The sequence below is a fragment of the Hemibagrus wyckioides genome, linkage group LG06, assembly GCF_019097595.1.
Source record: "Hemibagrus wyckioides isolate EC202008001 linkage group LG06, SWU_Hwy_1.0, whole genome shotgun sequence".
NCBI classification, from domain to species: domain Eukaryota; kingdom Metazoa; phylum Chordata; class Actinopteri; order Siluriformes; family Bagridae; genus Hemibagrus; species Hemibagrus wyckioides.
Window position 1 is genome coordinate 34006855 of NC_080715.1, and position 27500 is coordinate 34034354.

Here is a 27500-nt window from a genome sequence, read left to right on the forward strand (position 1 = left end):
TGAGGAGATTGTGGGAAGGTTGTGAGAAGGTTGTGAGGAGATTGTGGGAAGGTTGTGAGGAGATTGCGAGAATGTTGTGGTTACCGTTAGGATATGGCGTTTCACAGAGCGTGAGGAAGTCTACGATGGGGTAGTCCATCTCCAGCACCGCTGTGCTCTTCCCGTGCATAACAGTCAAACATGGCCGCCGACCGACTGTGTCGTATGATAGACCGCCGGACAAGATAATAAATGGATCCCTGTGTACACACACACACACAGAATGACATTATGGCTGTAATTTGCTTGACTTGGATATTTGTGGTGTTACTATTAGCTTTTGTGTGTGTATGTGTGCATGTGTGTGTGTGTGTGTGTGTGTGTGAGTGTTATCAACTTTACCCTGCCCTTGTCGTCTTGTACTCTACTTTGAGAATGGGTTTACATGGCTCTGGCTTCTTTCCATCCTTGGGCTGTTTTCCTGAAACAGAAGCAGAGAAGATGAAGTGAGATGCTGCTCAAAACTCTCTCTCTCTGTGCATTCACCTCACTCCATCTCCGTCTCTCTATATGCCTCACTCACTGTTTCTCTATGTCTCACTCCCTGTCTATCTCTCTGTGTGTCTCTCTGATTCACTTACAGTACTGTCTGTCTCACTCTCTGTTCCTCTGTCTGTCTCACTCTTTCTCTCTCTGTATCTCTGTGTCTATCTATTTCTGTCTCACTCTCCGTTTCTCTCTGTCTCACTTTATATATGTTCCCCTGTCTCACTCTCTGTCTCTCGCACTCTCTGTTCCTCTATCTGTCTCACTCTGTCACTCTTTCTCTCTCACTATCTCTGTCTCTATCTATTTCTGTCTCACTCCCTGTCTCTCTCTCTATACATCTCTCTGTCTCACTCTATCTCTGTCTCTATCAATTTTCGTCTCATTCTCCGTTTCTCTCTGTCTCACTCCCTGTCGTCTGTCTCACTTTATCTCTGTCTCTATCTACTTCTGTCTCACTCTCTCTCTCTTGGTCATGTTCATTACAGTCTCTAAAGCTGTATCTTCAATAAGACAGATTTCTCCTCAGGGATAAGTAAGCGGTGGACTAAACGGTCCCTGAGCTTCACTTTCCATCTGAAGGTTAAGAAAGATGAGTTTACAAAATGAGAAAATATAAAAAAAGGTTAAAAATTGATTGCCATCTGCTCTGGAAGTGAAAACTAATCAAATTACTTTATAAAGTGGACGAGCCATTTCATAGGGCGACGTGCTTTAACCTTTTGGAAGTCATTCCTTTTCATTATTGTGTGTGTGTGTGTGTGTGTGTTTAAGAGCGAGTTTAACTTAGACGACTCATGATAATTCCCAAACCTCGTTTCCTCATTTAAAGGAAGCCGTTAGACTGGAACATGTGAAGAATTTGCATCTTGACTGTAAGCTATAACGGCATGTGGTGCAGAACTTCTCAGGACCTTCGCAGGGGATTAGTGACTCTGTCTCTCACCATGTGGGGTGATTGTCTGTGCAGGTTTGGCTGGGGACTTTATATTCCATATGGTCAGTGTGCCGTCTGAGTGACTACAGATGAACTGCTTCCCCTCGTGGTGCCAGGCCACAGAATGGATCGCCTGAAAGAAAGAGAGAGAGAGAGAGAGAGAGAGAGAGAAGAAAAGAGGGCAAAATTCCATTATGATACATCTCTGATAAATGACCATAGTGGAGAGCAGATGTTGTTAGGCTTGTCCATTATTATTATTATTATTATTATTATTATTATTATTATTATTATTGTTATGAATGGGGTCATGATTGTGTATGAGATATGGAGCCTCATAATTCATAAATTCATCAAATCATCAGGAAAATAAAATGAACTCGTGTCTTATCTTTACCTCTGAAACAATTAAATGTGTTGAGTTAATTAAATTAAAAATATACTTCTATATTTATTTAAATAACAATATACAGTAGAAGGCTAAGAATTTCTACTAAGGAATTATTCCAGGATTTTAAAACTTTAAAATTATTTTATTTATTTATTTTGTTTTTGTTTTTTTAATTTTTTAAATTTATTTTTAGGAAACTTTAAAACCAATAAATATCTGAAATGAAACCCAATTTGTCCAGTCGAGTTATCATGATGCCGCCACCATTGTGCTTCACCCTGGGTTCGGGTTTGAAAAGCTGTCTTGTTTTTTGTACCAAACAAAAATCTTCTGCATAAATAAATAAAAAATATATCTAGTCTATACAAATTCCTACTTCTGGAATTCATTTAGCTTGTCCTCTGGGGAAAAAAAAAACTTCTTTCCACACCGAGACCTACATTAGGTCAGAGAATGAAATGAGTTTTTTTTCCCAGTGGGTTTAGAGGCAGAGTGCTGGAACATGGAGAGATTACAAGCTCACACCTTGAATCGAAAACCTCAGTAGCACTGTAACAATCAGACAAGAAAGAGAGAGAGAGCGAGAGAGAGAGATGGAGAGAGAGAGAGAGAGAGAGAGAGAGAGAGAGAGAATGAAAGAAGAGAGAGGTGTTTATTAGATCCTAATTAAATCCAATCTCCTCCTGCATAGCTTCATCACACTCAGACCTTCCTTCTGGTGCTGTGAAGATCCCCAGCACTCAAACTAATCAATGAAACATCTGCAACATCGTTACAGGATGTCAGGGACGGAGGCGTGGCTTAGAGCTCTGTAGAATCAACTTATACACAACACACACACACCTTCGTGCAGTCACGTGTGTATAAATGTTTGAGATAAAACACACGTTAGCACTGAAGAATGTCACGGCGTTGGTTTATTAGAAAATCTCACAACATTGATGTGACTGGAGGATGGGATTGCTTTGCTCATGGGACACACACACACACACACACAGGGGGCTCTGCTTACCATCTCTGACTCTGACACACACACACACGCCATCGCTCACTCCGAGGCCCAATTAAAGCTGTGTTGTTGATGTTCGGGGAACTCGATGGCCCACAGGGAGAAAGGAAGAGCCAGAAATAAACAATAGGACTGTCGCAACGTTCTGTATTAAGACTTCCATGATTGTTATTCATTTGTTAGTCTGAAGCTGTCTGCTGGGCAGAGAAGAGAGATACACGTGGATAAAACACGGCGAGGAATCCAATAAATACTGTAAACACTATCTGTGAAACTAAAAACTGGAGCTCAGGTTCCTGGAGAGGTTCTTCAGGGTTCTATATCTCATTAGGAGTATGCTGAACTGGACCGGTGTGTGTGTGTGTGTGTTGTAATGTGAAGGCATTTCTTGTATTGTGAGTGTGTATTTCTGCCATGAACAGGAGGAGGGCTTTCACCACAATCTTGACCAGGATAACACCATTACTCACAACGAATAATTAATTAATTGACTCATTAATTAATTTACAAGCAAGGACTGCAATCATTGGCCAACTACACAAGAATGAGCTTCTAAATATTCTCCAGAATGTTATTTCCGAGCAAAGGACATGAGGGTGTATTAGAAGAGGGAGGCTTGTGGGTCAGGAGGTCAGGAAGTCAGGTACGTAGTGTCATGATGGTTTAAGTCGTTCCCTGAAACAGATGGGTAACAAAAGATTTTGTAACTGAGACGAAATCCACGCGGAATTGTCGTTAATTTCTGATTAATGCAACACTTTCTACTTTGGTAATAGCACCAGATGGTGCAGACTGGACAGGAAACAGAATGATGAATAATTCTTGGAAGAAGCTTTCATTAAGTGGCTTTAAGCCCGTCCATCAATGTGATGCAGCGATCAGGGCAGCACACAGTTACCTCAGATTTATCACCACACACACACACACACACACACACACACTAATGCCACCAGGAGAGTAACCCTCCATCTGTCTGAAAGTCCTCGACTCCTCTTGCCATCTTCTTCGCAGTGTCTCTGTCCTTCCATCCATCACCGCTCCACATGGATCCAAACATCAAAATCTATCTCCTTTTCTAGATTAGAGATAAGCATGACCTTCAGCTTGACAACTACAACAGCCTCAGAATCGCTCAGACCACCAACAGTAACACACACACACACCATTACCACCACCCAAACCTTTACTAACAAAACCACACAGCAATCCACAGTAACATCACCTGCCACACCAACACCACCTCCCCTACCACCACCCACACCAACACCAACACCCTCAACACCACCACCCACACCAACTCCACCACCATCAACACCACCACCAACTCCACCACCAACACCAACTCCGCCACCAACACCACCACCCTCAACACCACCACCCACACCAACACCATCAACACCACCACCCACACTAACACCACCACCCTCAACACCACCACCCTCACCAACACCACCACCCACACTAACACCACCACCCTCAACACCACCACCCTCACCAACACCACCACCAACACCACCACCCACACCAACACCACCACCCACACCAACACCACCACCAACACCACCACCACCCACACCAACACCACCACCCTCAACACCATCAACACCACCACCCTCACCAATACCACCATGCTCAACACCATCAACACCACCACCCACACCAACACCCTCACCAACACCACCACCATCAACACCACCACCCTCACCAACCCCACTTCCCTCAACACCATCAACACCACCACCCTCACCAACACCACCACCCACACCAACACCACCACCAACACCACCACCACCCACACCAACACCACCACCCTCAACACCATCAACACCACCACCCTCACCAATACCACCATGCTCAACACCATCAACACCACCACCCACACCAACACCCTCACCAACACCACCACCATCAACACCACCACCCTCACCAACCCCACTTCCCTCAACACCATCAACACCACCACCCTCACCAACACCACCACCCTCAACACCATCAACACCACCACCCACACCAAAGCCACCACCCTCACCAACACCACCACCCTCAACACTTCCTTCCCTACCACCACCCACACCAACACCACCACCCTCAACACTTCCTCCCCTACCACCACCCACACCAACACCCTCAACACTTCCTCCCCTACCAGCACCCACACCAACACCACCACGATCAACACTACCTACCCTACCACCCTCCACACCAACACCACCTCCCCTACCACCACCCACAATAACACAACCTTCAACACCATTAACACCACCACCCACACCACCACCAACACCACCTGCCCTACCACCACCCACACCAACTCCACCACCTTCAACACCACCTTCACCACCACTCACACCATCAACACCACCACCATGAACACCACTTCTTACACTAACACCACCACCAGCATCAACACCACCTCCCCTACTACCACCCACACCAACACCATCTCCCACACCAACATCAACACCAACACCACCTCCTCTACCACCACCCACACCATCAACACTACCTCCCACACCAACATCAACACCAAATCTCACACCACCACCACTTCTTACACCACCAACACCACCACCCACACCAAAACCACCTTCAACACCATCAACACCACCACCCACAGCACCTTCCAGACCACCATCACACCATCAACACCACCTCCTGCACCGTCAGCACCAACTCCCACACCACCACCACTTCTTACACCAACACCACCTCCCACACCTTCAGCACCACCATGCACACACCAACACCCACACCAACATGAACACCAACCACATAAACATCAACCTTACCAACATGACATCATGAACACTACCACCAATACAAACAACAAACTACACCAATATGAAAATAATCAACACCATTAACACCCTGCATACTGAATTCATCACCACTTACACAAATAACATACCATAACAACCACCCAGATCAATATCACTACACCAACATCAGCTGCACTAACACTACCGAACACCACCACCAACCACACCAACACCATCAACACACACCAACAAAACAAACACCACACTGAGGCTACATTAAGTTGTTCAATAAATCCTGCATGTGTAAATAATCAATTTAACTGACACCAGCAAACACAAAAACACAAAACTCCACCCACAGGATAAACAACCATACACAACATTAACACAAAGTAAAGCCACAGGGCATTTTGATAGTCGTTTAATCAGATATCGTGAGACCATCTTGAGAATAACTAGAAGCGGTCATCTGCTGTTTCAGGGAGTCGTTGACACTTCAGAGAGACTAACATACACACTGAACTACACACATTCACACACTTGGACATGTAGAACACACATAACACACACCATTGAAGAAGCAGAGAGTGAGAGATGAAGGAGACAGAAAGGAGACTCCAGAGCGAGAAGGATGGATGAGATTTGACTCTTTGTGTGAGTGTTAAACTCCCCTGTGCTGTGCTCCGCCTCAGGCTCCACGTGTAGCGTGGAATGATTGATGTGAGCTGACTGCCGCTGTTGACAAAGGTCATCAAATCTGTTTAAACCCAAACTCTTTCCGAGAGGCATGTTAATCACTTCTTATGTAAAAATACGCTGCTACCTATAGTCCTGTCTATCATATGATGTCAATGAAGTCCATTGAGATTTTAAAATAAATTGACCTCATTAAGACAGGTCACACTGGAGACCTATCTGTCTCTGTAGACCCTTTATGGGCCAACGTCATGATTACGTCACAGTGCTAGCTGGAGGCAAAACAAAGGGAAAACTGGAGGTGGCCAATACAAACCAGTACAGAGTCGGCTACACAAGGAACACAAATGTCATCTTGTTGTGTTGTTGTGTGACAGAATTGACGGGGCACAATTTTATCACATACCTGCTGCCACTGCCGACCACAGCTGTGGATAACTCAATAGCGGACTGGACAGAAACTATCATCAAAAATGCTGCCGTTTAGGTTAAAGAAACTCTTGGTATGGTTTATGGTGTGGTTACGTGTCTAAATACTTCTTATGCATACCCACCTCATAAGAAATTGGGGAACAAGTTAAATGATTTCTCATGTAACGCTAACTTTTTAGCGTGTAAGTTAGCTAACTGGTAGCTAACGACCGGAGACTAGACAAAGGAAACTGTTTGTTTCATCTCCCTTTCTACAGTTTCCAGAAGTGCTGGGTTTTTCTATCAAATAGGTGTAGATGTCAGGTCACTCAACTGGAGATCATCCTGTCACATTGTCCATCCACCGAGTGAGCGTGTACAGGTCGGCCAATCCGGTTCCATCTAAGTCAATTGTTTCAAATAACATTTGCAGTCCTGGACAGTGAGTGACCTAACATGGTCGTATAAATTGGGATTTTGACCAGTCATTGTTTAAAAAACCAAACTAACAAAACTACCGCTTGTAAAGTGGTCAGGGAAATCTTTCTGCCTCCACCTAAGCCCCGCCCACAAAAAACGTCACAATGTTTACTAACAGAAAAAGGGTCTATAGACGAGGCAGATATTTCTACTGAAATCATTTATGAATGCCTTCCAATTTCCGCTTCTGTGGCAGGCCTCGGAGACCGAGCAGGAGGAGGAAGCGTGCACCAACCTCGTCGTAGGTATAGCGGTAGTCAGCCTTCTTCGACTTCAAGTCCCACAGCACCACGATGCCAGACTCAAATCCTATTATGAGCTGAAATAGAAACAGACAGAGAGAAAAAGAATATCAGTGGCAATCAGCATGGCTCCGGCGCACCGCGGCACGGCGTCGCGCGACACGACACGCACCCAGACGGCAGATTACAGATCAGACAGGACCGAGATGAAAAGTGAACTCGAAGTGAGTGAGCGGGAAAAAAAAGAAAAGTGTAAATTAAACACCATTAAGCTACAGAGTCTTGATTCTATTTATAGCACAAATCGCACATATGGAGCATCCTATAAAAAATAAATAAATAAAGATTTCATCACAGATTTCATCAGAACAGTGTGGAGATATCCTGAAGAGAGCTTTGCGTACATATTCTCTGTACAGCCTTTTGTAGAACCTGAAAACGTTCCGATTTTTACTATAAAATATTCTCCTTCATTCATACACGGTGCTTTCACTGTTCCTAGCAAGTAGAGGAGCAAATATGGTTCACTGAAACAGTATGTGCACTTGGTTGCATAAGTATTCACCTCCCTGATCAATGGGTCAACGCTTGAATTGCAATTCATTTGGTTTACAATGACAGCTGCAGGTCTTTGAGGGATCTTGATCAGCTTTAAACCTTCATCCAAGCTCTGCCAGATTGAATGCAGCCTGTCGGTGACTAGCCGAGTTGTCTAACGTCTTTAGACACTGAGTTTTAATCCGATCCAGGTCTGGGTTTTGCACAGTCATGCACAGGATGAGAAGGTGAACCTTCACACAGTCTCAAGTCTCTTAAATATACATTCATTGATTTATTTATTGATTTATTTATTCAAATAATATGTAGAAAAAAAGGCTCCAGAATGATCATGAGACTGCTCCAGATTGTCTCCACTAAATATTTATGCACAGAGATGAGAATGCATTCAGAAATCGATTCAGGAAGTCCTTTTGCTGGGTGTGGCTTTTAAAAGATTAAAGATAACCTGCATGTGGTTCATGCGTCCAATCAAAATGTCATTAAAAAACTAGTATAACAGAAGGATCAGGCATAACATTATGAGCAGTGAGAGGTGAAGTGAATAAGACTGATGATCTCCTCATCATGGTACTTGTTAGTGGGTGGGATATATTAGGCACCGAGTGAACATTTTGTTCTCAAAGTTGATGTGTTAGAAGCAGGAAAAATGGACAAGAGTAAGGATTTGAGTGAGTTTGAGCAAAAGGGCCAAATTGTGATGGATAGACTACTGGATCTCCAAAACTGTAGCTCTTCCCGGTCTGCAGTGGTCAGTATCTCTCAAAAATGGTCCAAGGAGGGAACAGTGGTGAACCAGCGACAGGGTCATGGGCGCTCAAGGCTCACGATGGCTGGCCCGTGTGATCCGATCCAACAGACGAGCTACTGTTGCTCAAATTGCTCAAAGAAGTTAATGCTGGTTCTGACAGAAAGATGTCAGAATACACAGTGCAGGATGGGTCATGGCTGTTTTGGCAGCAAAAAGGGGACCAAAACTCAATATTAGGGAGGTGGTAATAATGTTATGCCTGATCAGTGTACGGTTTATATAGGAGAGTAAATCACTGTATTAATAGTCCCAGTGTTTTAGTGTCATTAATTCAGCACATAATATTAGGAGTTCAAATTAATAAAGCCACTGAACTGAGGTCAGGAAACAGTAGTGTATGTGTGGGATGGAGGCTGTAGTGGGATCTACTATTAAATTAATTAATAGTGTCATGTTTATTGGCCTTGAATATATCTACAGCCCAAAGCATGAATTTCAAAGTGACATCATGGTTCAGCGGTTGCATCATTACAATGCAAATACAAAAAAAAAAAAAGGTCAGACTCTCCTGAAATTATTAAATCATCACTGCACGCGCTTCATTCAGATCGGGATGCGTCCCACAGTGCCTAAAACCTCACAGCTTTAAAACAAATCCTCACTCCTTCCTCCTCAGGGGTTGTTTATTGTCTCTATCTGATGAGACACCACGAGACCATTCACATCATCATGTTGTAGAGAAACCGAGGATATTTTTCCCCCCTCTTTTTTTCCAGTGTGGAGATGCTTTAAAAGCAATAGGCGTAACATTACATAACGCTAATGACGCACCGCTAGCTGTTGCTATGGCAGCGAAAGTTAAGGAGAAGTAAACTCTGGACTTTTTAACCTGTCGGACCACGCAGAATGAGTGCTTTTTTATTCCCCTAGACATTTCATTTTAAATATGAGCAGCTTGAAATGTTCATGTGTGACACTTCCAGACGTCTGGTTTATGAAAGACGGCATTATTACACCAGATGAAAGAAAAAATAAAACACACAGGGCTTATTAGATTATTAGAGTTTATGCTTAGACATTACGACAGAGAAGCTTTTACCTTGCCTTCATCCATCGGGTTATCACTTATGTGGACGACGGGACCAGGGTGGGCCTTAGAAGACCTGAAACAAAGACATGAGTTAACCCTTTTCACCAGGACACCAGGAAGAATAGAAACAGATTTATGGGACGTTGCTATAAATACATGATAAATTTTCAGGCTGATATAAAATGTCTGTTGGCTTTCGGTGTGTTTTTCCCTCTGTCAGAGAATTTTACACAGAATTTTCCTGGTTGAAGATGAAATTTGAGCTGCTTTTTAGAACAAGCTCAGAGAGCAGAAATGGGGTTTGATATCAACATTTACTTTGAAGGTACAAACATTTCTTTGGAAAAAAATTGTTTTTTTGGACCTTTACTATGAATATATCACCACTAGCAGGCTAATACTTCTGAAACACTACAAATTCTTAAAGTCCTGAGTGTCTACTTTCATATGAGCTTCATATTAACCTCCACTGTAGGGTAAGACATGACAAAGACACTCAGTCATCAACATGGACACAAGAAAAACAGGAGGAAACATTTTTGGTGTTTGGGAAAATACAAAGATGAAGAAATGGATAGAGAGAAGAACGATGTGTTTTAAGATGTATTTGTTTTGTTTAGCCTTTATTTGTCACATATACATTATTGCACACCTTTCTTCACAAGCATTGGGGTCAGAGCACAGGGTCAGCCATGATGCAGCGCCCCTGAAGCGCAGTGGGTGCTTGCTTAAAGGCCCAACAGTGGCAGCTTGGTGGTGCTGGAGCTTGAACCCCGATCTTTCAGTCAGTGAAGCAGAGCCTTAACCACTTGAGCTACCTTGAGCCCCTAAAAGTTGCTTATTGGCAGCATTGGGATTCGAACCCATGTCCCTAAAAAGACTGGAGCCTTAATCCAGTGCCTTAAACCACTCAGCCACCTGCTGCAAGGACTTCACTAATTCACTGTTCAATATAAGAGAATAAGTATTATAATGATGGTCATGAGACGTGTGTGTTAATCACTAAGAGATAAAATCAGTGAGGAGAAGCATCCAGAATGTTCTTCATTAGATGTACAACATGAGATTCCCGTCAATCAAAAGGTCAGCTGCTTCATCGCAGTGTCGTGGACGTGTGTGAGATGAGCCTCATCCCTCGTCCTTCTGTTCCACCAGCCGTAGCGGTCAGCAATCACAGCATTACTGTACATCCTGTAACCAGGTGAACGGATCGAGGGTGAAAAGCTTTAGATAACTTTTTTCATCTCTCTTTTCCTCGTCTTATCAGGATGAACCGATTGACAGACTGAGAAACAAAGGTCCCTGAGATAGGAGTTTCATCTCTGCGTGTTTTCTGATGCAGGCTGCGGATTGAGACACGAATAGACCGGTCAGCGATAAACAGCACAGAACTTAGTGCCTTTTTTTTTTTTTTTTTTTTTTTTTTTTACAATTTTTAAGCAGAAAAGACTTCACATAACAGTGTTCACATTATTCCTATATTTACATATTCATACATATTCGTATATTTATAAACATGACACTTTTCTTCATCAAAGAACACAGGAATGATTTCTGGACAACTCAAGAGTAACCGAAAAGCCGAACCGTGAGAGAGAGAGAGAGAGAGAGAGAGAGAGAGAGAGAGAGAGACAGAGACATATTGAAGAGAGACAAAGGCTGAGAGGGAGACAGAGAGACAGTGATACAGAAAGAGAGACAGACAGACAGAGAGAAGCAGAGAGAAAGACATAGAGACAAACAGATTGACAGAGGCTGAGAGACAGACAGAGAGACAGAGACAGAGAGAGAGAGACAGAAGCTGAGAGAGACAGCTAGAGAGACAGAAAAACAGAGAGACAAAGGCTGAGAAGGAAACAGAGAAAGAGAGAGACAGAAAGAGAGGTGGAGAGACAGAGAGAGAGACAGAGGCTGAGAGAGAGACAGAAAGAGACAGAGAGAGACAGAAAGACAGACTGAATACTGTAGTGTAACTCGGGCCACTGGGGTTTATATTAATGCTCCTGCTCTTATGGTGCGTTCGGGTTGTGTCGGAAAGATCGTATGGATGCACGAGTCACATTGTGCACAAAGTCAGAATTACAAATGGGATTTATGAGTGTCCGAGTTGGGGGCGTGTCAGTCAGAAAGCGACTGTAATTTTAAGGGGAAATTAGTTGAATGGTTAAAGCTGATGTGCATTATTTATCCTGCTCTTCATTTTCCTAGAACCCTTGTTCTGACGCACAATAAAACATTTCCGGTTCTATGGTAACAGACGATTCCCACGGTGGACTCTCTGTGTAACTGTGTAGATGATGATCTGGACATTTATCCTCAGTAAGGAGTCTCCAGTGTGAGTCTAGATGACTAAAAGAGATGGAGAAGGAACGTTTCCTCCATCACGTAACACTCTCACTCAACACACAAACGAGGAAAAACACATCTAAAAGTCTTTTGTTCTTGATCCGAAACTCTTCAGGACCTCGAAATGAACTCTTGGTTAAATAAAATAAAATAAAATAAATAAAATTGTGAAGACATGCTGATGCAGCATTCATCACACTCCAAGCAAAAAAAACAGAACATTTCTGTCAGACAGTGTTGATGCAGCTACATACCTCCACTAGACACACACACACACACACACACAAAATATCCCCTGATGAAAAGTGCCAATGCAACAATAAAAATGAAGCTGACAGCAATGTTTATATATATATATATATATATATATATATATATATATATAAGCCTCGCTGTGTAAATGTCTAATCTGCATTTCTCCTTCTGACCTCTCCTTCTGATGTCTCCTTCTGACCTCTTCTTTTCTCTCTCTTTTGGTTTTCCCCATTAAGGTTGTAATGACAGAACGAAACAAATAGTCCATAAACAACCAACATTTTTTTGATGTACAGCTGGAAGCGAATATATTTGCTGTGAAAATCATATCAGACAGTCTGTGTAAGTGTGTGTGTGTGTGTGTTATCCTGTGGGAAATCAGCATATAACCACTTTGTGCTGTAAACAAACTCCTGGTGTACAAGGTCAAGATGCAGTGGGACCAAGAGAGTGGTTGTGACTTAAAAAAGACAGAGAGAGAGAGAGAGAGAGAGAGAGAGAGGCAGCAATGGAGATAGAGAGAGAGAGACAGAGAGGGAGACAGAGTTAGAGAGAGAGAAAGAGAGAGAGAGACAGACAGACAGAGACAGAGGCAACAATGGAGATAGAAAGACAGAGATGGAGACAGAGGAAGAGACAGACAGACAGACAGAGAGACAGACAGTGAGAGAGAGACAGACAGAGGCTGAGAGAGAGACAGAGTGAGACAGAGGAAGCGACAAAGACAGGGGTAGAGAGACAGACAGACAGACAGACAGACAGAAAGACAATGGTTGAGAGAAAGACAGAGAGACAGACAGACAGAGAGACAGAGGCTGAGAGAGAGACAGAGAGAGAAAGAAACAGAGACAGAGAGAGAGAGAGAGAGACAGACAGACAGACAGACAGACAGACAAACAGAGGTAGAGACAGGCAGACAGAGAGACAGAGAGAGAAACAGATAGACAGAAACAGACAGAGGCTGGGAGAGAGACAGACAGAGGCTGAGAGACAGAGACAGACAGACAGATGGAGGTAGAGACAGGCAGACAGAGGTAGAGACAGAGAGACAGACAGACAGAGGCTGAGAAGGGATGGGTTAATGGTGTGGATATTAGCTCACATGTCTTCCAGGTTTGGATCCTTCCTAATTTTGGCAGCTGTACCCTCGCTCGCTCAAACCCCTACTTTAAGAGGAGTGACCGATCTCAGAAAAATAAGATCACCATGGCAACAAGAGCAAGACGGGTAGAAGGCCGCTCTCTCGTTTTTACCGCACTTAGTTTTCAGTTGTGATACTGTGTGCTCTCATACAAATCTGATGCATTGCTCGCTTTCAGTTTGTGCCTCCTGTCTTAGATCTCTCTCTCTCTCTTTCTCTTTCTCTCTCCTGTCTCTCTGTCTCTCTCTCCCTCTCTGTCTCTCTCTCTGTCTCTCTCTCGCCCTTTCTCTCTGTCTCTCTCTCTGAGTGATTGAGAGTTTGATTGCGAGAGTAGCTTAGCATAAATGCGATCTGCTCACTTGCTAATGGAGTGCGTTTTCTTTCGAACGCCTGCTGTGCAAATGTGAGTCTTTAAAACTGACTTCACATCTCCTGTAAAACCCTGACATTATAAACACGAGCCAACAAACTACACACGAAAACTACACAACTACACTGTACAATACTCACACAGTTTTTGCTTCACTGTGGTGTTTGGACTCTTTGGGGTTTGCAAGATCAGATTAACCTTGTTGTCTTTTTTTTTAATCACACAGAAAACAGACTGCACTGACTATCTCAGAATCTCAGTATTATATCAGTATCAAGGTATATCAGAATCTCAGTATATCAGTATCTCAGAATCTCAGTATATCAGTATCTAGGTATATCAGAATCTCAGTATCTCAGAATCTCAGTATATCAGAATCTCAGTATATCAGTATATCAGAATCTCAGTATCTCAGAATCTCAGTATATCAGAATCTCAGTATATCAGTATATCAGAATCTCAGTATATCAGAATCTCAGTATGTCAGTATCTCAGAATCTCAGTATATCAGAATCTCAGTATATCAGAATCTCAGTATGTCAGTATCTCAGAATCTCAGTATATCAGTATCTCAGAATCTCAGTATCTCAGATTCTCAGTATATCAAAATCTCAGTATGTCAGTATCTCAGTATGTCAGTATCTCAGAATCTCAGTATATCAGAATCTCAGTATCTCAGAATCTCAGTATCTCAGAATCTCAGTATATCAGAATCTCAGTATATCAGTATATCAGAATCTCAGTATATCAGAATCTCAGTATGTCAGTATCTCAGAATCTCAGTATATCAGTATCTCAGAATCTCAGTATCTCAGATTCTCAGTATATCAAAATCTCAGTATGTCAGTATCTCAGAATCTCAGTATATCAGAATCTCAGTATATCAGAATCTCAGTATGTCAGTATCTCAGAATCTCAGTATATCAGAATCTCAGTATATCAGAATCTCAGTATATCAGAATCTCAGTATATCAGTATATCAGAATCTCAGTATATCAGTATATCAGAATCTCAGTATATCAGAATCTCAGTATGTCAGTATCTCAGAATCTCAGTATATCAGAATCTCAGTATGTCAGTATATCAGAATCTCAGTATATCAGTATATCAGAATCTCAGTATATCAGAATCTCAGTATGTCAGTATCTCAGAATCTCAGTATATCAGAATCTCAGTATGTCAGTATATCAGAATCTCAGTATACTAGAATCTCAGTATGTCAGTATATCAGAATCTCAGTATATCAGAATCTCAGTATGTCAGTATCTCAGAATCTCAGTATATCAGAATCTCAGTATATCAGTATATCAGAATCTCAGTATATCAGAATCTCAGTATATCAGTATATCAGAATCTCAGTATATCAGTATATCAGAATCTCGGTATATCAGTATCTCAGAATCTCAGTATATCAGCATCTCGGTATATCAGAATCTCAGTATCTCAGTATATCAGTATCTAGGTATATCAGAATGTCAGTATCTCAGAATCTCAGTATGTCAGTATCTCAAAATCTCACTATCTCAGTATATCAGAATCACAGTATACCAGTGTCTCAATATATCAGTATATCAGAATCTTAGTATATCGGTATGCTGATAAGAAGGAACTGATTTCTGAGATGGATCTTAATGCTAAGTTGATGTTAAAACCTTAGACACAGAGGTTATAGGACCAAAGTGCATTACATGATTAAGATCCATGCCAGTACCTTTCTGTTCAATCCCTAGTTCAAGCTGTGGCCCGATGCCACGATACACCTTCTTTCACCACATGAACATGAAAACGTGCCAACCTGCCAACATGGACCATCATCTGTCATTTGTTTTGCGTAGCGTGAGAGCGATACAGTTTGTGTATCCAGAGAATATGGCAGCTCTGACCCACTGGCATGATCCCATCCTTTCATGACTGTTTTGGCACAATCATCATGGCCTGACCGGTGAGCAACATCACTGATACTAGCTGGAAAAAAACCCCAAACCCATATGCTCGATAATAATTAGGACAAAAGACCAGGCATAACTAGAGCATCATAATGAAGGGTTGAGATGTTTCACAAGTTTAAATAGAGGACAGACAATGGGGGCGGAGTCGAGCGTTGGCTGTGGAACAGGACACTCTGTAACATTTAACAGGTTATTATGATTAAAACAAGCAGGTAACGGGTGATGATCTCCACAGGGTGCTGTGAAGGTGGAGTTTAGAGGCTGAAGAGGAAGAGGAAGAATGAAGAGCTTGTAATTAGCCAAAACTCAGGACAGGGCAAAGAAGTCATCCTCGTTCGAAGCATTAATAAGTGTGTGTGTGTGTGTGTGTGGAGACACTTCTTGCACTCGACTCTCGCAGCTTTGCTTAAGTAGATGAAGAGGGGCGGGGCTACAAGGCGCTGAGAAATTATTCCCAAGATATCCGACGACACTCCAGTGGACGAGATGTCTTACATACGTATTTTAAATTAGACGTGAGTTTGACGTGACTCTCTAACTGACTGGGAAACAGCTTGCACATGGTGTATAGTGTAAGTGTGTAGTAAGTTATTTAGGATACAGCTAGTGTCTAACCTCCTCTTTAGCTATATTCTGTCACTTCCTGTATATTAATTCCTTGTTTATGGTTTAAAATCTCGAAACTGACATGCTCAAAACATCTAGAGCAAAAGAATTAGCACTTAGCGCTTAGCACTTTCTGTCTTTCCGTAAAAAACGTGGATAACATTCAAGCTAATGCCAATTTAATTCCTTAATAAAATTCTCCATCGATTCTTCCGTTGGATTATAACACGAGGCTGCAGTTTCCTTTCCAACCACCAAAGTGATTTATAAACAAGACGTTGATTCACAGCGCCGATTAGCACGCTAGCTACTTTTCAATCAAACTGGATCACGTGAGTGAAACTGTCGCTGGGTCTGAAGGTCGTTCTGGATAAACGTGTATATGCTGTGATGTGTGTGTGTGTGTGTGTGTGTGTGTGTGTGTGTGAGACTCACAGTTCAATGGCTTTGTTCCACATGATGGTGTATCCTGAGAGCGTGAAAGACTCCACGTTTACAATGTGGATGTTTCCTCGTTCCGTTCCGACGTACAGCCATTTGCTTTGGAAAGGCAGGTAACAGAACGTTATCCTGAAAAAAGAGAAATAATCGTTATCAGACACACAGTTCGGATGAGCCGGAATAAAAAAGCCACGCAGGAAGTTAGCGCTGCAGTGCTGAGAGAAATCCTTCCACATCACAACTCATCACTCAGAGACTTTCTCAAGCTGCTGAGCTGCGGTGTAAAGTGGAAGTCTGAGTTTACAGAGAAGGCTAACGTTTAGGGGATGAATGGATATGAATTCAAACACACACACACAAACACACACTTTTTTTTACACCCAGGCCTCTGCAGAATCATGCATATATTCATGGACGTGTGAGTTGAGAGACATTCAACACACTTTCTTATATCTGTCAGACTCTCTCTCTCTCTCTCACACACACACACACACACACACAAACACACACACAGAGCAACTTCAACATATCACAAAACAACCGACAAGCTGGACTGTTAGAAACTCCCACTTGCTATTTCTCTGATAAGCAGAAAAAGAGAGAGAGAGAAAGACAGAGAGAGAGAGTTAAAGCAAGAGAAAGAGAGAGAGAGCGAGAGAGAGAGAGAGAGCAAGTAACAAAGAGAGAGAGGGAAGTGAGCTATAGAGAGACAGACTGACAGAAAGAGATAGAAAGATATGGAGAGTGAGACAGGGAGGTAGAAAGATAGTGTGTGTGTGTGTGTGTGTGTGTGTGTGTGTGAGAGAGAGAGAGAGAGAGAGAATGAGAGAGCGAGAAACAGGAGATCCTGTGAGAAGTGTCTCAGATCTAATCTTGCTGGTGTAAGTAAATGTTCTTTCCATTCGATGATGATGAGTTCAACAACTCAATTTCCCTTGAGGACATGAAAGCCATCAGCTTCTTACAGAGGATTATGAAGCAGAAACCTGGATTTAAATAAATAAATAATTGAATAAATAAATAAATAAATAAACAAAGGCATTCGGTATGGAGCTCAACAGCAGGAACACTAGCGTTCTGCTGCATAACAGTTAGCATTAATGCTGGGAATAAATCATCCAGAAGACTGACTGTCTTCAGCTCAGGTTATGAAGGTGTTATAAAGTGATATAAAGGTGTTATAAAGTGTTATAAAGGTGTTATAAAGGTGATATAAAGGTGTTATAAAGTGTTATAAAGGCTGAGGTCTGAGGTCCATCGCATCAGCGCAAGTACACCAGCATGACTCAGATTTCTGTTTAAGTGTGTTTCATTCCTCTATATTTGTACTCTCACACAGGTACTGTCTGATCTTTGAGGCACACACACACATGCACACACACAAACACACACACACACACACACACTACAGTACAAACACACACACACACTACAGTACACACACACACACACACACACTACAGTAAAACACACACACAATTACACACACACACACACACACACACACTACAGTACACACACACACACACACACACACTACAGTAAAACACACACACAATTACACACACACACACAAGCCAGTGTGCACAGATACACACTCACACATATACTACAGTACACACACACTCAAGTACCCCCCCCACACACACACACTAGGCTGGTGGAAGTGACGCAGGTGTGTGTGTGACGCTGAGCTAAAGGAGTGTGTGTGTGTGTGTGTTAGCATGGCTTCTGGGTTCCCTGCACTCCTGACATTTGGCTTGCTCTTTACTGAGTTTCTGACCTGCAGAGATGCAAACACACACACACACACAATCATATCTCCTATAAGCCAGAAGCTTAAAAGTCAGAGGAAATCCTAATCTCTGGTACTGAACAGTGTAAGTTGTCGGCTAGTCTCCACTTTAAATCCTCAGGCTTTTATTCTGCGACCCAAAACCGTGATAAGACGCAGGATTTGTCTTGGAAAAACCCGGAAATCTCTTGTCCCGCAGCAGGAAGTCTCTGTTTACTGGTGAACGAAATCGGATCAGGTTCTTATTTAAAGGGGCAGAGAGTTTAAAGCATTCCTCATTCCATCTGTACACACTTCCTGTACATCCACACAGGGATTAGTCACATCAGAGTGCCGCAGGAACATCCAGAGCTACATCCGGTTCAGGAGGAGGTTGTGTACAACATTCCCGCTGAAATCCAGCTTTCAAACGCAGACACTGACACAAAATCACGCAAACTCTTTTGTCAATTTTTTCAAAATGGCCGCCGATTTTTACGCAATGGAGCACTTTTCAACAACAAAAAAAAATCAAGCTAAAGTGCAGGCAGTTAAAATCGAGATACAACAACAATCGGAACAAAAACACACAAAATAATGTCCATGAGTGTAACAATTTTACAATTTTTAAAATCTTTTAAAAATCGCAACAGAATTCTATAACCGTCCACGATAACACTCAGGAACTGTGAATGTTGCCAAGAGAGCAAACAAATGCTAAGTAGCTAGCTGTAAAACATGGCTGTATGAAATAAATCCTACAGATTTTCAATTCCTGTTCTTTTCCTGTTCTGTTCCTGTTCTGTTGTTTCTAGCGTGTTAGCATGTTTGTAGCTGAGTTTCCTTCTATAACGAGATCTTTTGCCTGATTGCACAAGGAAGCAGTTCACTAGATGTTCCTCTTGCTAGCTACCTAGTCTCACTTCTCCACCTCGCTGATGAGCCTGAAGCTGCTCTCATTTCTCTCATCTTTTACGCTTTCGGTCTTATTTTTCGGACACAGATTGTAGTTCAGAATGCAGAACGATCCTCCAGGGTTCATTAAAATAAATAAATAAATAAATAAAAACACTTCCCCTTGGAGTCTGCTCTTTAATGACTACATGCTTCTGACTGGATATTCCCTCAGAGACCTTGTGTACTCTTTTCATCCTCACATGCTCCACTGCTCCCGCCATCTCCTCAGGCCAGGGGGGGAAAAAAACTTGTGTAGACACACTTGGCAAATGTCACACACAGGACACACACACACACACACATATGGATGTTGAGATACGGCAGAAACTTGTTCACCCCTAAAAGCTGCTGTTGGCGAGCTGTCAGTCTCTTCAGCAGACATGGCGCTGATGAGAAGTGAAGAGTCAGTTCCGTTCAAATTATATCAACGAGTGTCTGGAATTAACCGAGACATTTAACTCTTACTTCAGCGGATGTCCGGGACTTTACGAAAAGTCTGAAATCTTCGCTAGATACCTGCATCCAAGGACACTTTCAGGACTGAGAATCTTCATCATGTCAGCTGTTCAAACCCGCTCTAACTCTGCTAGCAATCTTCTCCTAAATTAGGATCGTCAGGACAGGAAAAAACACGGAGCAGAAGGAAATATGACCGAGGCTGTGTCTCAATCGGCTTTCTAGCTCCCTAAATAGTGAATAAGTATATAGTGCGCACAGGTTTGTTTCTGACTCACTGCACAGTCACTACAAATCCCAACGATATCAAATATTTCAGTTGTATACGGCAATGGTGTTTGCGCATGCTTCTTCAATCAGGATCGTACGCTAGCTACATCAACGATAGCTGCATACTGAGAGTTCTGCCAGTTTTGTGTCGAGGTTTCGGAAAATATCACGTCTGATATATTTCCCAGTAAGGAAACATAGTCAGTAGAGATGCTCCCTGTTTCAGTGGTGCATTATGGGAAGAATTTTGTGTGGCCGACTTGCTGATTAGCACCCTGACTAGTGGACTAGGAAATACATTGAGACACAGCCTGAGTCTATCTATCTATCTATCTATCTATCTATCTATCTATCTATCTATCTATCTATCTATCTATCTATCTATCTATCTATCTATCTATCTATCTATCTATCTATCTATCTATCTATCTATCTGCCTGTCTATCTATCTATCTATTTCTATTAGATAGCATATAGTAAACAGATGCACAGGGTCCAGCTGTGCAGCAGACCATGCTAAGCTAAGCCCTAAGGCTAGTCACATTGTTCATGACAAGCAGTCATGTTGAGCATGTCTCCTCCCAGCAACAACAACAACAATGAAGTCAGTGCACTTGAATAGAAACAAATGTGAGATCGACGTAGTGTTAGCAAATCCTGCTAATCATCTGCGTAATCAGGATAGGTGACTGGACTCTGGACTTACCTCTCCCTGTTGAACTTGAGGGAGTGCAGCACGGCTGGTCTCTTCTGACGCAGGTTCCATAAGTGAATGCTGTCGTCGGCTAAAGCACTCACTAATGCCCCCTTGTGGAAAAAACAGAGATAGAGAGAGAGAGAAATAATTGTCTTTCAACATGACTCTTATCTGCACTGTTAGTTTCAAAGACTCTAAAAGTCATCATGGGTGGTGGTATAGCATATGTGTGTGTGTGTGTGTGTGTGTGTGTATGTGTGTGTGTGTGTGTGAGAGAGAGAGAGAAATTAAGAGAGACATGGTAGATAGTGTGAGCCTGGATGACAGAGGATGGATGAAGATGCAAGAACTTTGGTCTGCTTTGAGTTTTTGAAGCTTGTGAAGAGGTTCTGTTTTCATGTGTAGAATGGTGCGAAAAACAAAAAAAAACATCAGGGTTTAAAGCAATACTATGTTTAGTGCTCAAAATAAAAATAATTGATTTAATGGATTTAAATGGACGTGGGTGTGAGAGTGGGCGTGGTCTGTACCAGAACTGTTATTTAGGCTCTAGATCACAATGGCCACATCAATTTAGATTTTAGATTTAGAATTTAGATTTTGGGGCTGTTATATCCAGAATGTTCTCTGGAAGATTCCTAGACATTCCCTGGATGTTTCCTAGACGTTCTCTGGACCTTTCCTAGACGTTCTCTGGATGTTTCCTAGACATTCCCTGGATGTTTCCTAGACAATCTCTGGATGTTTCCTAGACATTCCCTGGATGTTTCACAGACATTCTCTGGATGTTTCCTAGAAATTCTCTGGATGTTTTTCTAGACATTCCCTGGATGTTTCCTAGATGTTCCCTGGATGTTTCCTAGACATTCCCTGGATGATTCCTAGATGTTCTCTGGACCTTTCCTAGATGTTCTCTGGATGTTTCCTAGATGTTCCCTGGATGTTTCCTAGACATTCCCTGGATGTTTCCTAGACGTTCTCAGGACCTTTCCTAGACGTTTTCTGGATGTTTCCTAGATGTTCCCTGGATTTTTCCTAGACGTTCCCTGGATGGTTCCTAGACGTTCTCTGGATGTTTCCTAGACGTTCCCTGGATGTTTCCTAGAAGTTCCCTGGTTGTCTATATTATAACCACAGAGATTTTCAGGCCAAAAAACTGAGAAAAAAGTGCAAACATGTCAACGTTTTTTTCTATAGAAAGCTTCTGGATGGCAACAGGACGTGAATTTACAGCAGACCGATCTGTCCTCTCCCAGGAGATGATTCACAGGCTGTGTGTGTGTTTGTGTGTGTGTATAAAGTAGAAGTGAAAGACCTTCTGCCTTCCTTCACTGGCTCTGCTTGGTATGCTGAGTCACACACACATACACATACACACACACACACACACACACTAACAGCATGAATAGAAAAAAGTTTGCCTGCAGTACAAGCAGTGAAGTGCATTAGATTGTGAAAGACACAGAAATCATTTTTGTCTATTTTTTTTTTTTAAATCTACTAAAGGATTGTTCAGGATGGGAATCTGCTTGTCTTGTCCTGACTGATCCGATATACAGTCTACATACCGTCGTCTTGTATCTTCATGAGCAGTAAATCTAATATCCTTCATTTTAATTTCAATATCAGGTTCCTGAGTTGAAACATCATCAGATTTGCACACACAAGTGCAAAAAAACCCCCAAAAAACATCCCATTATATTACATCGTGTTTCATTTACCGCCCACACAAGCTATCAAGCTTTAAAAAAACCTGCTATGTTCTACTTAATTCTCACTTTAATTTTAATCCTAGACACTTCTCATGACTGAAGGAGTTTCCCAACCACGCAACAGCACCACATATGACAACAGAGAACAAATGGAGGACAAATTAAGTAACGGAGGACAATAAATCCAATATGGTCAGCTGGGATACAGTCCCCTGGAGCAGAAAGGGCTAAGGGGCCCAACAGTGGCAGCTTGGAGATGCTATGGTCAGCTTTCTGATCAATAATCAAAAGCATCAACCATATGATCCACTGCTTCCTTGTTTCCGTCATCCGTCATGAAGAGAGGCGTGGCCATCAAAGCATTGTTGGAACCATCTTAGATTCTTAAAAGTCTCCCTTTTTGGCTACGTTGCTTAGTGCCTTGCCAACTTGGCTAGAACATCGCTGGAGTGTGGGGAGGAGCCGTGCCATACTTCATACTGTGTTCTTGCACAAGATGCGCCCAGAAATAGCGCCCGGTTCTGCTTCGATAAAAATAGCGTAGTTGCTGGCTGAGCTACGTGATGGAGATTTTTACTCTACACCTCCTTGGGCTCGGCTCGGGGATTAGGAATGAAAGAAACATCTGCGTCTGTCCAGACGCACATTATATCTAAGCGTAAGTATGTAATTTATGTCATAAGACTACTAATCACCACTGCACGACACTGGAGAAGGAGTAAGTGTTCCCTGTAGGCAGGAAAAGACAAAAGAAAAGTGCTGTTGGTTCCCTACACAGGCAGCCTCCAGGGACAGAACGAGTGGAGAGTCAGCAGAGAAGAAATAAATGAAGGTTCAGGGCATGGCTGTTCGGCACCGAGAAGCGAGAGACAAAAGGAGGGAGTGAAGGAATGAAGAAGGAGGCACTTACTTCGTTGATGAGGAACTGGAGCTGGATGACGGCGGCTCCGCTCTCGTGCTGACAGTAGCATTCCACGCCCGGACGACCAAATCTGGATGAGGAATAGTTAAGGAATGTTCTGCTGAAATGTCATTAAGGTGTGAAAGGGAGGTGAGAGCCACAAAAGGGTACTTCAGAACCACAGACAGAACACTTAAGGCCCAAGTCTGAACTAGCAAAGCTTTTAAGGCACTTAACTAATAATCTCTGGTCAGGAAATTAGCAAGAATTAAGCAATTGAACTCCTGGTCCACTGTTTTGCTCGGGTACTTGCTCAGGAAACATTAGAAACAGATCTGGTGACAACAGTGATGGAAGATCTGGTGACAACAATGATGGAAGATCTGATGACAGTGATGGAACCCAAGGGTGATGGAAGATCTGGCTAGAAACCCAAACCCAAGAGTAATAGAAGATCTGGTTAGAAACTAAACACTGATAAAAGATCTGGTGAGAAACCTAATAGTGATGGAACATCTAGTGAGAAACCCAAACCAAACAGTAATTGAAGAGCTTGTGAGAAACTCAACAGTGATAGAAGATCTGGTGAGAAACCCAAAACTTTGTATTTGTTTAATTCTTGTTCATTTCCAGTCCAGTGATTTGTTGTTATGACCTTTGGACCATTGTTTTGCCTTGGAGTGTAGGTCCAGTCTGCTGTTCTCCAGAAAACCAATCTCCCTGATACTAATAATATATATATTATTACTAATATAACTTTTTATATGGAATTATTCAAAACTCATGAGAACACTGTTGCTAAGCAACAAGCAAATATACAGCCTGTACTCATTTAAAGCCTTGAGACGAACAATTTAAAGATCCTAATGATGTTCCTCTGAATATTAAACCAAAATTTCATCATTTTGAGAATTCTATCATACTGAAACCTGGCGAACGCGACCTGCATATAAACTTATGGACGAGATACCGAGAACATTCCAGAACGTCCTGGACGTGTGAAGGAGGTGGTCATGGCTGAAATCATTACCTCCTGGGGAAAAAAAATCTGAGACGTGAACAGAAGTATAGAAGGTATTATATCATTATCACAAGCTAACGATTATATTTCAACCTCCACAAACAACTCAGGCATTTACACAACACACACACACACACGCTGATATACAAGATTTCAAAAATGCTGCAAAAAGCAATATATTTATCACTGGAGTGTTGATGATGAGGCTGGATATTTTGTGCTTCGTTTGTCTGCAGTGCTTACAGAGAGAGAGAGAGAGAGAGAGAGAGATTAAATGTCCAGTGTGGGGAGAGAATGAAAGAAGAAAGTAAAATAACCGAAAAAAAGAGCGAGTTTGTCCGTTTTGACCCCGCGTGGGTGACGACTGAAAACTTGCAACTTGACTTCATCTGAAGAGGTGGAGAGGACATCCTGAGGTTTCACACACACACACACACAAAGACACACACACACAAAGACACACAAATGCACATCCACACACATACTCACAGAAAAGTACAAACACACACAATGTACAAAAACACACAGACATGCCCACACACACACACACAAGCAAGCATATGTACAAAGACACACAGATACACACATACATACACACACACACACACATACATGCACCTGCCTGTACAAAGACACATAAATGTGTATAAACCCACAACAGACGAGCTACTGTTGCTCAAACTGCTGAAGAAGTTAATGCTGTTTCTGACAGAAAGGTGTCAGAATAGGGCAGGGTAAGACAGGTCAGGGCTGGTTTGGCAGCAAAAGGGGGACCAACACAATATTAGGGAGGTGGTCATAATGTTATGCCTGATTTGGTGAACACACACACACACACACGCTTGTGGTTGCCTGATCATAGTCTTCACCTATGAAGTGACATCTAAACAGCACAAACAAATATTTTTTGACAAACACAAAGGAAGGTGAGAGGAGGAAGAGAGGAAAATGGAGGAGGAAGAAAGGAAGGTGAGAAGAGGAAGAGAGGAAAGTGAGAGGAGGAAGAGAGAGGAAGGTGAGAGGATGAAAAGAGTGAGGAAGGTGAGAGGAGGAAGAAAAGAAGGTGAGAGGAGGAAGAGAGGAAAGTGGGGGAGGAAGAGAAGAGGGTGAGAGGAGGAAGAGAGGAAGATGAGGGGATGAAAAGAGAGATGAAGGTGAGCTGAGGAAGAGCGAAAGGTGAGAGGAGGAAGAGAGGAAAGTAGGGGAGGAAGAGAGGAAGGTGAGTGGAGGAAGAGAGGAAGGTGAGAGGATGAAAAGAGAGAGGAAGGTGAGAGGATGAAAAGAGAGAGGAAGGTGAGAGGAGGAAGAGAAAGAGGAAGGTGAGAGGAAGAAGAGAGGAAAGGAGACACATAAACCATTAAAATGCAATCAACATCTAGAAGGCTTGCATTAAAAAAAAACTTCTTATGTTTTTACAAGCAGCTATAAATGGTGTGAAATTGCCTTGACCTCCATTAGGGGACAGGAAAAAGTGCAGCAAATGCATTAAGCTGAGTATAAGCGCTATCTTTCAGGAGTAGAATCAAGAGGGGTGTGTGTGTGTGTGTGTGTGTGTGTGTGAGGATGTTCATATCTGCATTGAAAACATGTTAAGAACCCAAGGGTTAAAAAAAAAAATGAACAGATGAGTAAGAGCGAGAATAAGAAAGAATCGCCAAAGGGCTGACGAGAGAAGCCATTTCTCTGGTCTGATGCCAGGTGCATCCAGTCATATATCACACTGTCAGAGAGCAGATAAAACACACACACACACACACACGGAGCTGAGCTGAACTGTGACGCAATTATTTCTCATACTTACGTGTGTGTGTATTTCTGTATGTGCTTTCTTTCTCATTTCTCACTCTCTCTCCCACACACACACACACACACACACACACACACACACACACACACACACAAACACACACACACAAACACACACTGCTCTTGGGTATGATCGAGTCACTCTTAAACTAATATAATTCTCCAGAGATGCATTTATTAGGGTACTGACAACAATATGTGTTATTGTGGCTCTAATAAACATACACACACACACACACACACACACACAAAGAAAGCTGTGTAGTGCTTTAAAACTTGCAGAGCAGGAGGTTTATGGGAAAATTCATCACAGTACAGCAGGATCTGATCATCAATGACAACCTCAGCATGTCTCTCTGGAAGCTTCTGGAAAACCCCCTCAGGTGCAGTGCTAATATCTGTATGTTCAGGTGTAATATCCGCGCCATGTCAGTCAACGCTAGCTACTTCACTTTGGATACGTCAAATCCGATCCCACACCGATCCGATGTCTTAAAGTCCAGCGCCAGAGGGTCATCAATCATTTATTTTTCATTTCACTTCAGTAGCGATTGTGGATCCAGAGCCTTTCCTGGGATTATTGGGAAAGAGGTGGGATTAAGCTCTGAGTGTAAATGCCAACACACACACACACACACACACACACACTGCACAGACAGTAACCAGAGCTCCGAAGCTGTGACGCAGCAACATGACCTTCATCTACCGTGACTCTACATTCACATTTTTGTGGTGAATGAAACATCTCTCCACTTTCTCCTCGGGTCATCTATAAAAGCATTCCAGATTCCGCGTCATGCCGATATATATCCGTCTTCTTTTGGCTCGGAGACTGACACCTCATTCTCACACACCCACATCCTAACGTGGTTCCTATAGACAATTCTTTATAAATCTCCGAGACATTCTTACGACTTCCACTTCCGTCAGACTGGAGAGCACCGAACCA

At 42.5% G+C, this 27500-nt stretch overlaps 1 protein-coding gene across 6 annotated transcripts in view; it reads right to left on the reverse strand.

The window, feature by feature from the left end:
* The window catches only part of stxbp5a (syntaxin binding protein 5a (tomosyn)), a 73062-nt gene that overhangs the window by 15997 nt on the left and 29565 nt on the right, over window positions 1-27500 (reverse strand). For all 6 annotated transcript variants that reach the window (XM_058392768.1, XM_058392770.1, XM_058392769.1 and 3 more), the window contains exons 3-10: window positions 23734-23815; window positions 21121-21221; window positions 16952-17086; window positions 9859-9922; window positions 7444-7527; window positions 1472-1595; window positions 382-460; window positions 85-239 (exon numbers count right to left, since the gene is read on the reverse strand). In XM_058392768.1, coding sequence (XP_058248751.1) covers window positions 85-239; window positions 382-460; window positions 1472-1595; window positions 7444-7527; window positions 9859-9922; window positions 16952-17086; window positions 21121-21221; window positions 23734-23815 — 824 coding nt within the window. The remainder of the gene's footprint in view (window positions 1-84; window positions 240-381; window positions 461-1471; window positions 1596-7443; window positions 7528-9858; window positions 9923-16951; window positions 17087-21120; window positions 21222-23733; window positions 23816-27500) is intronic.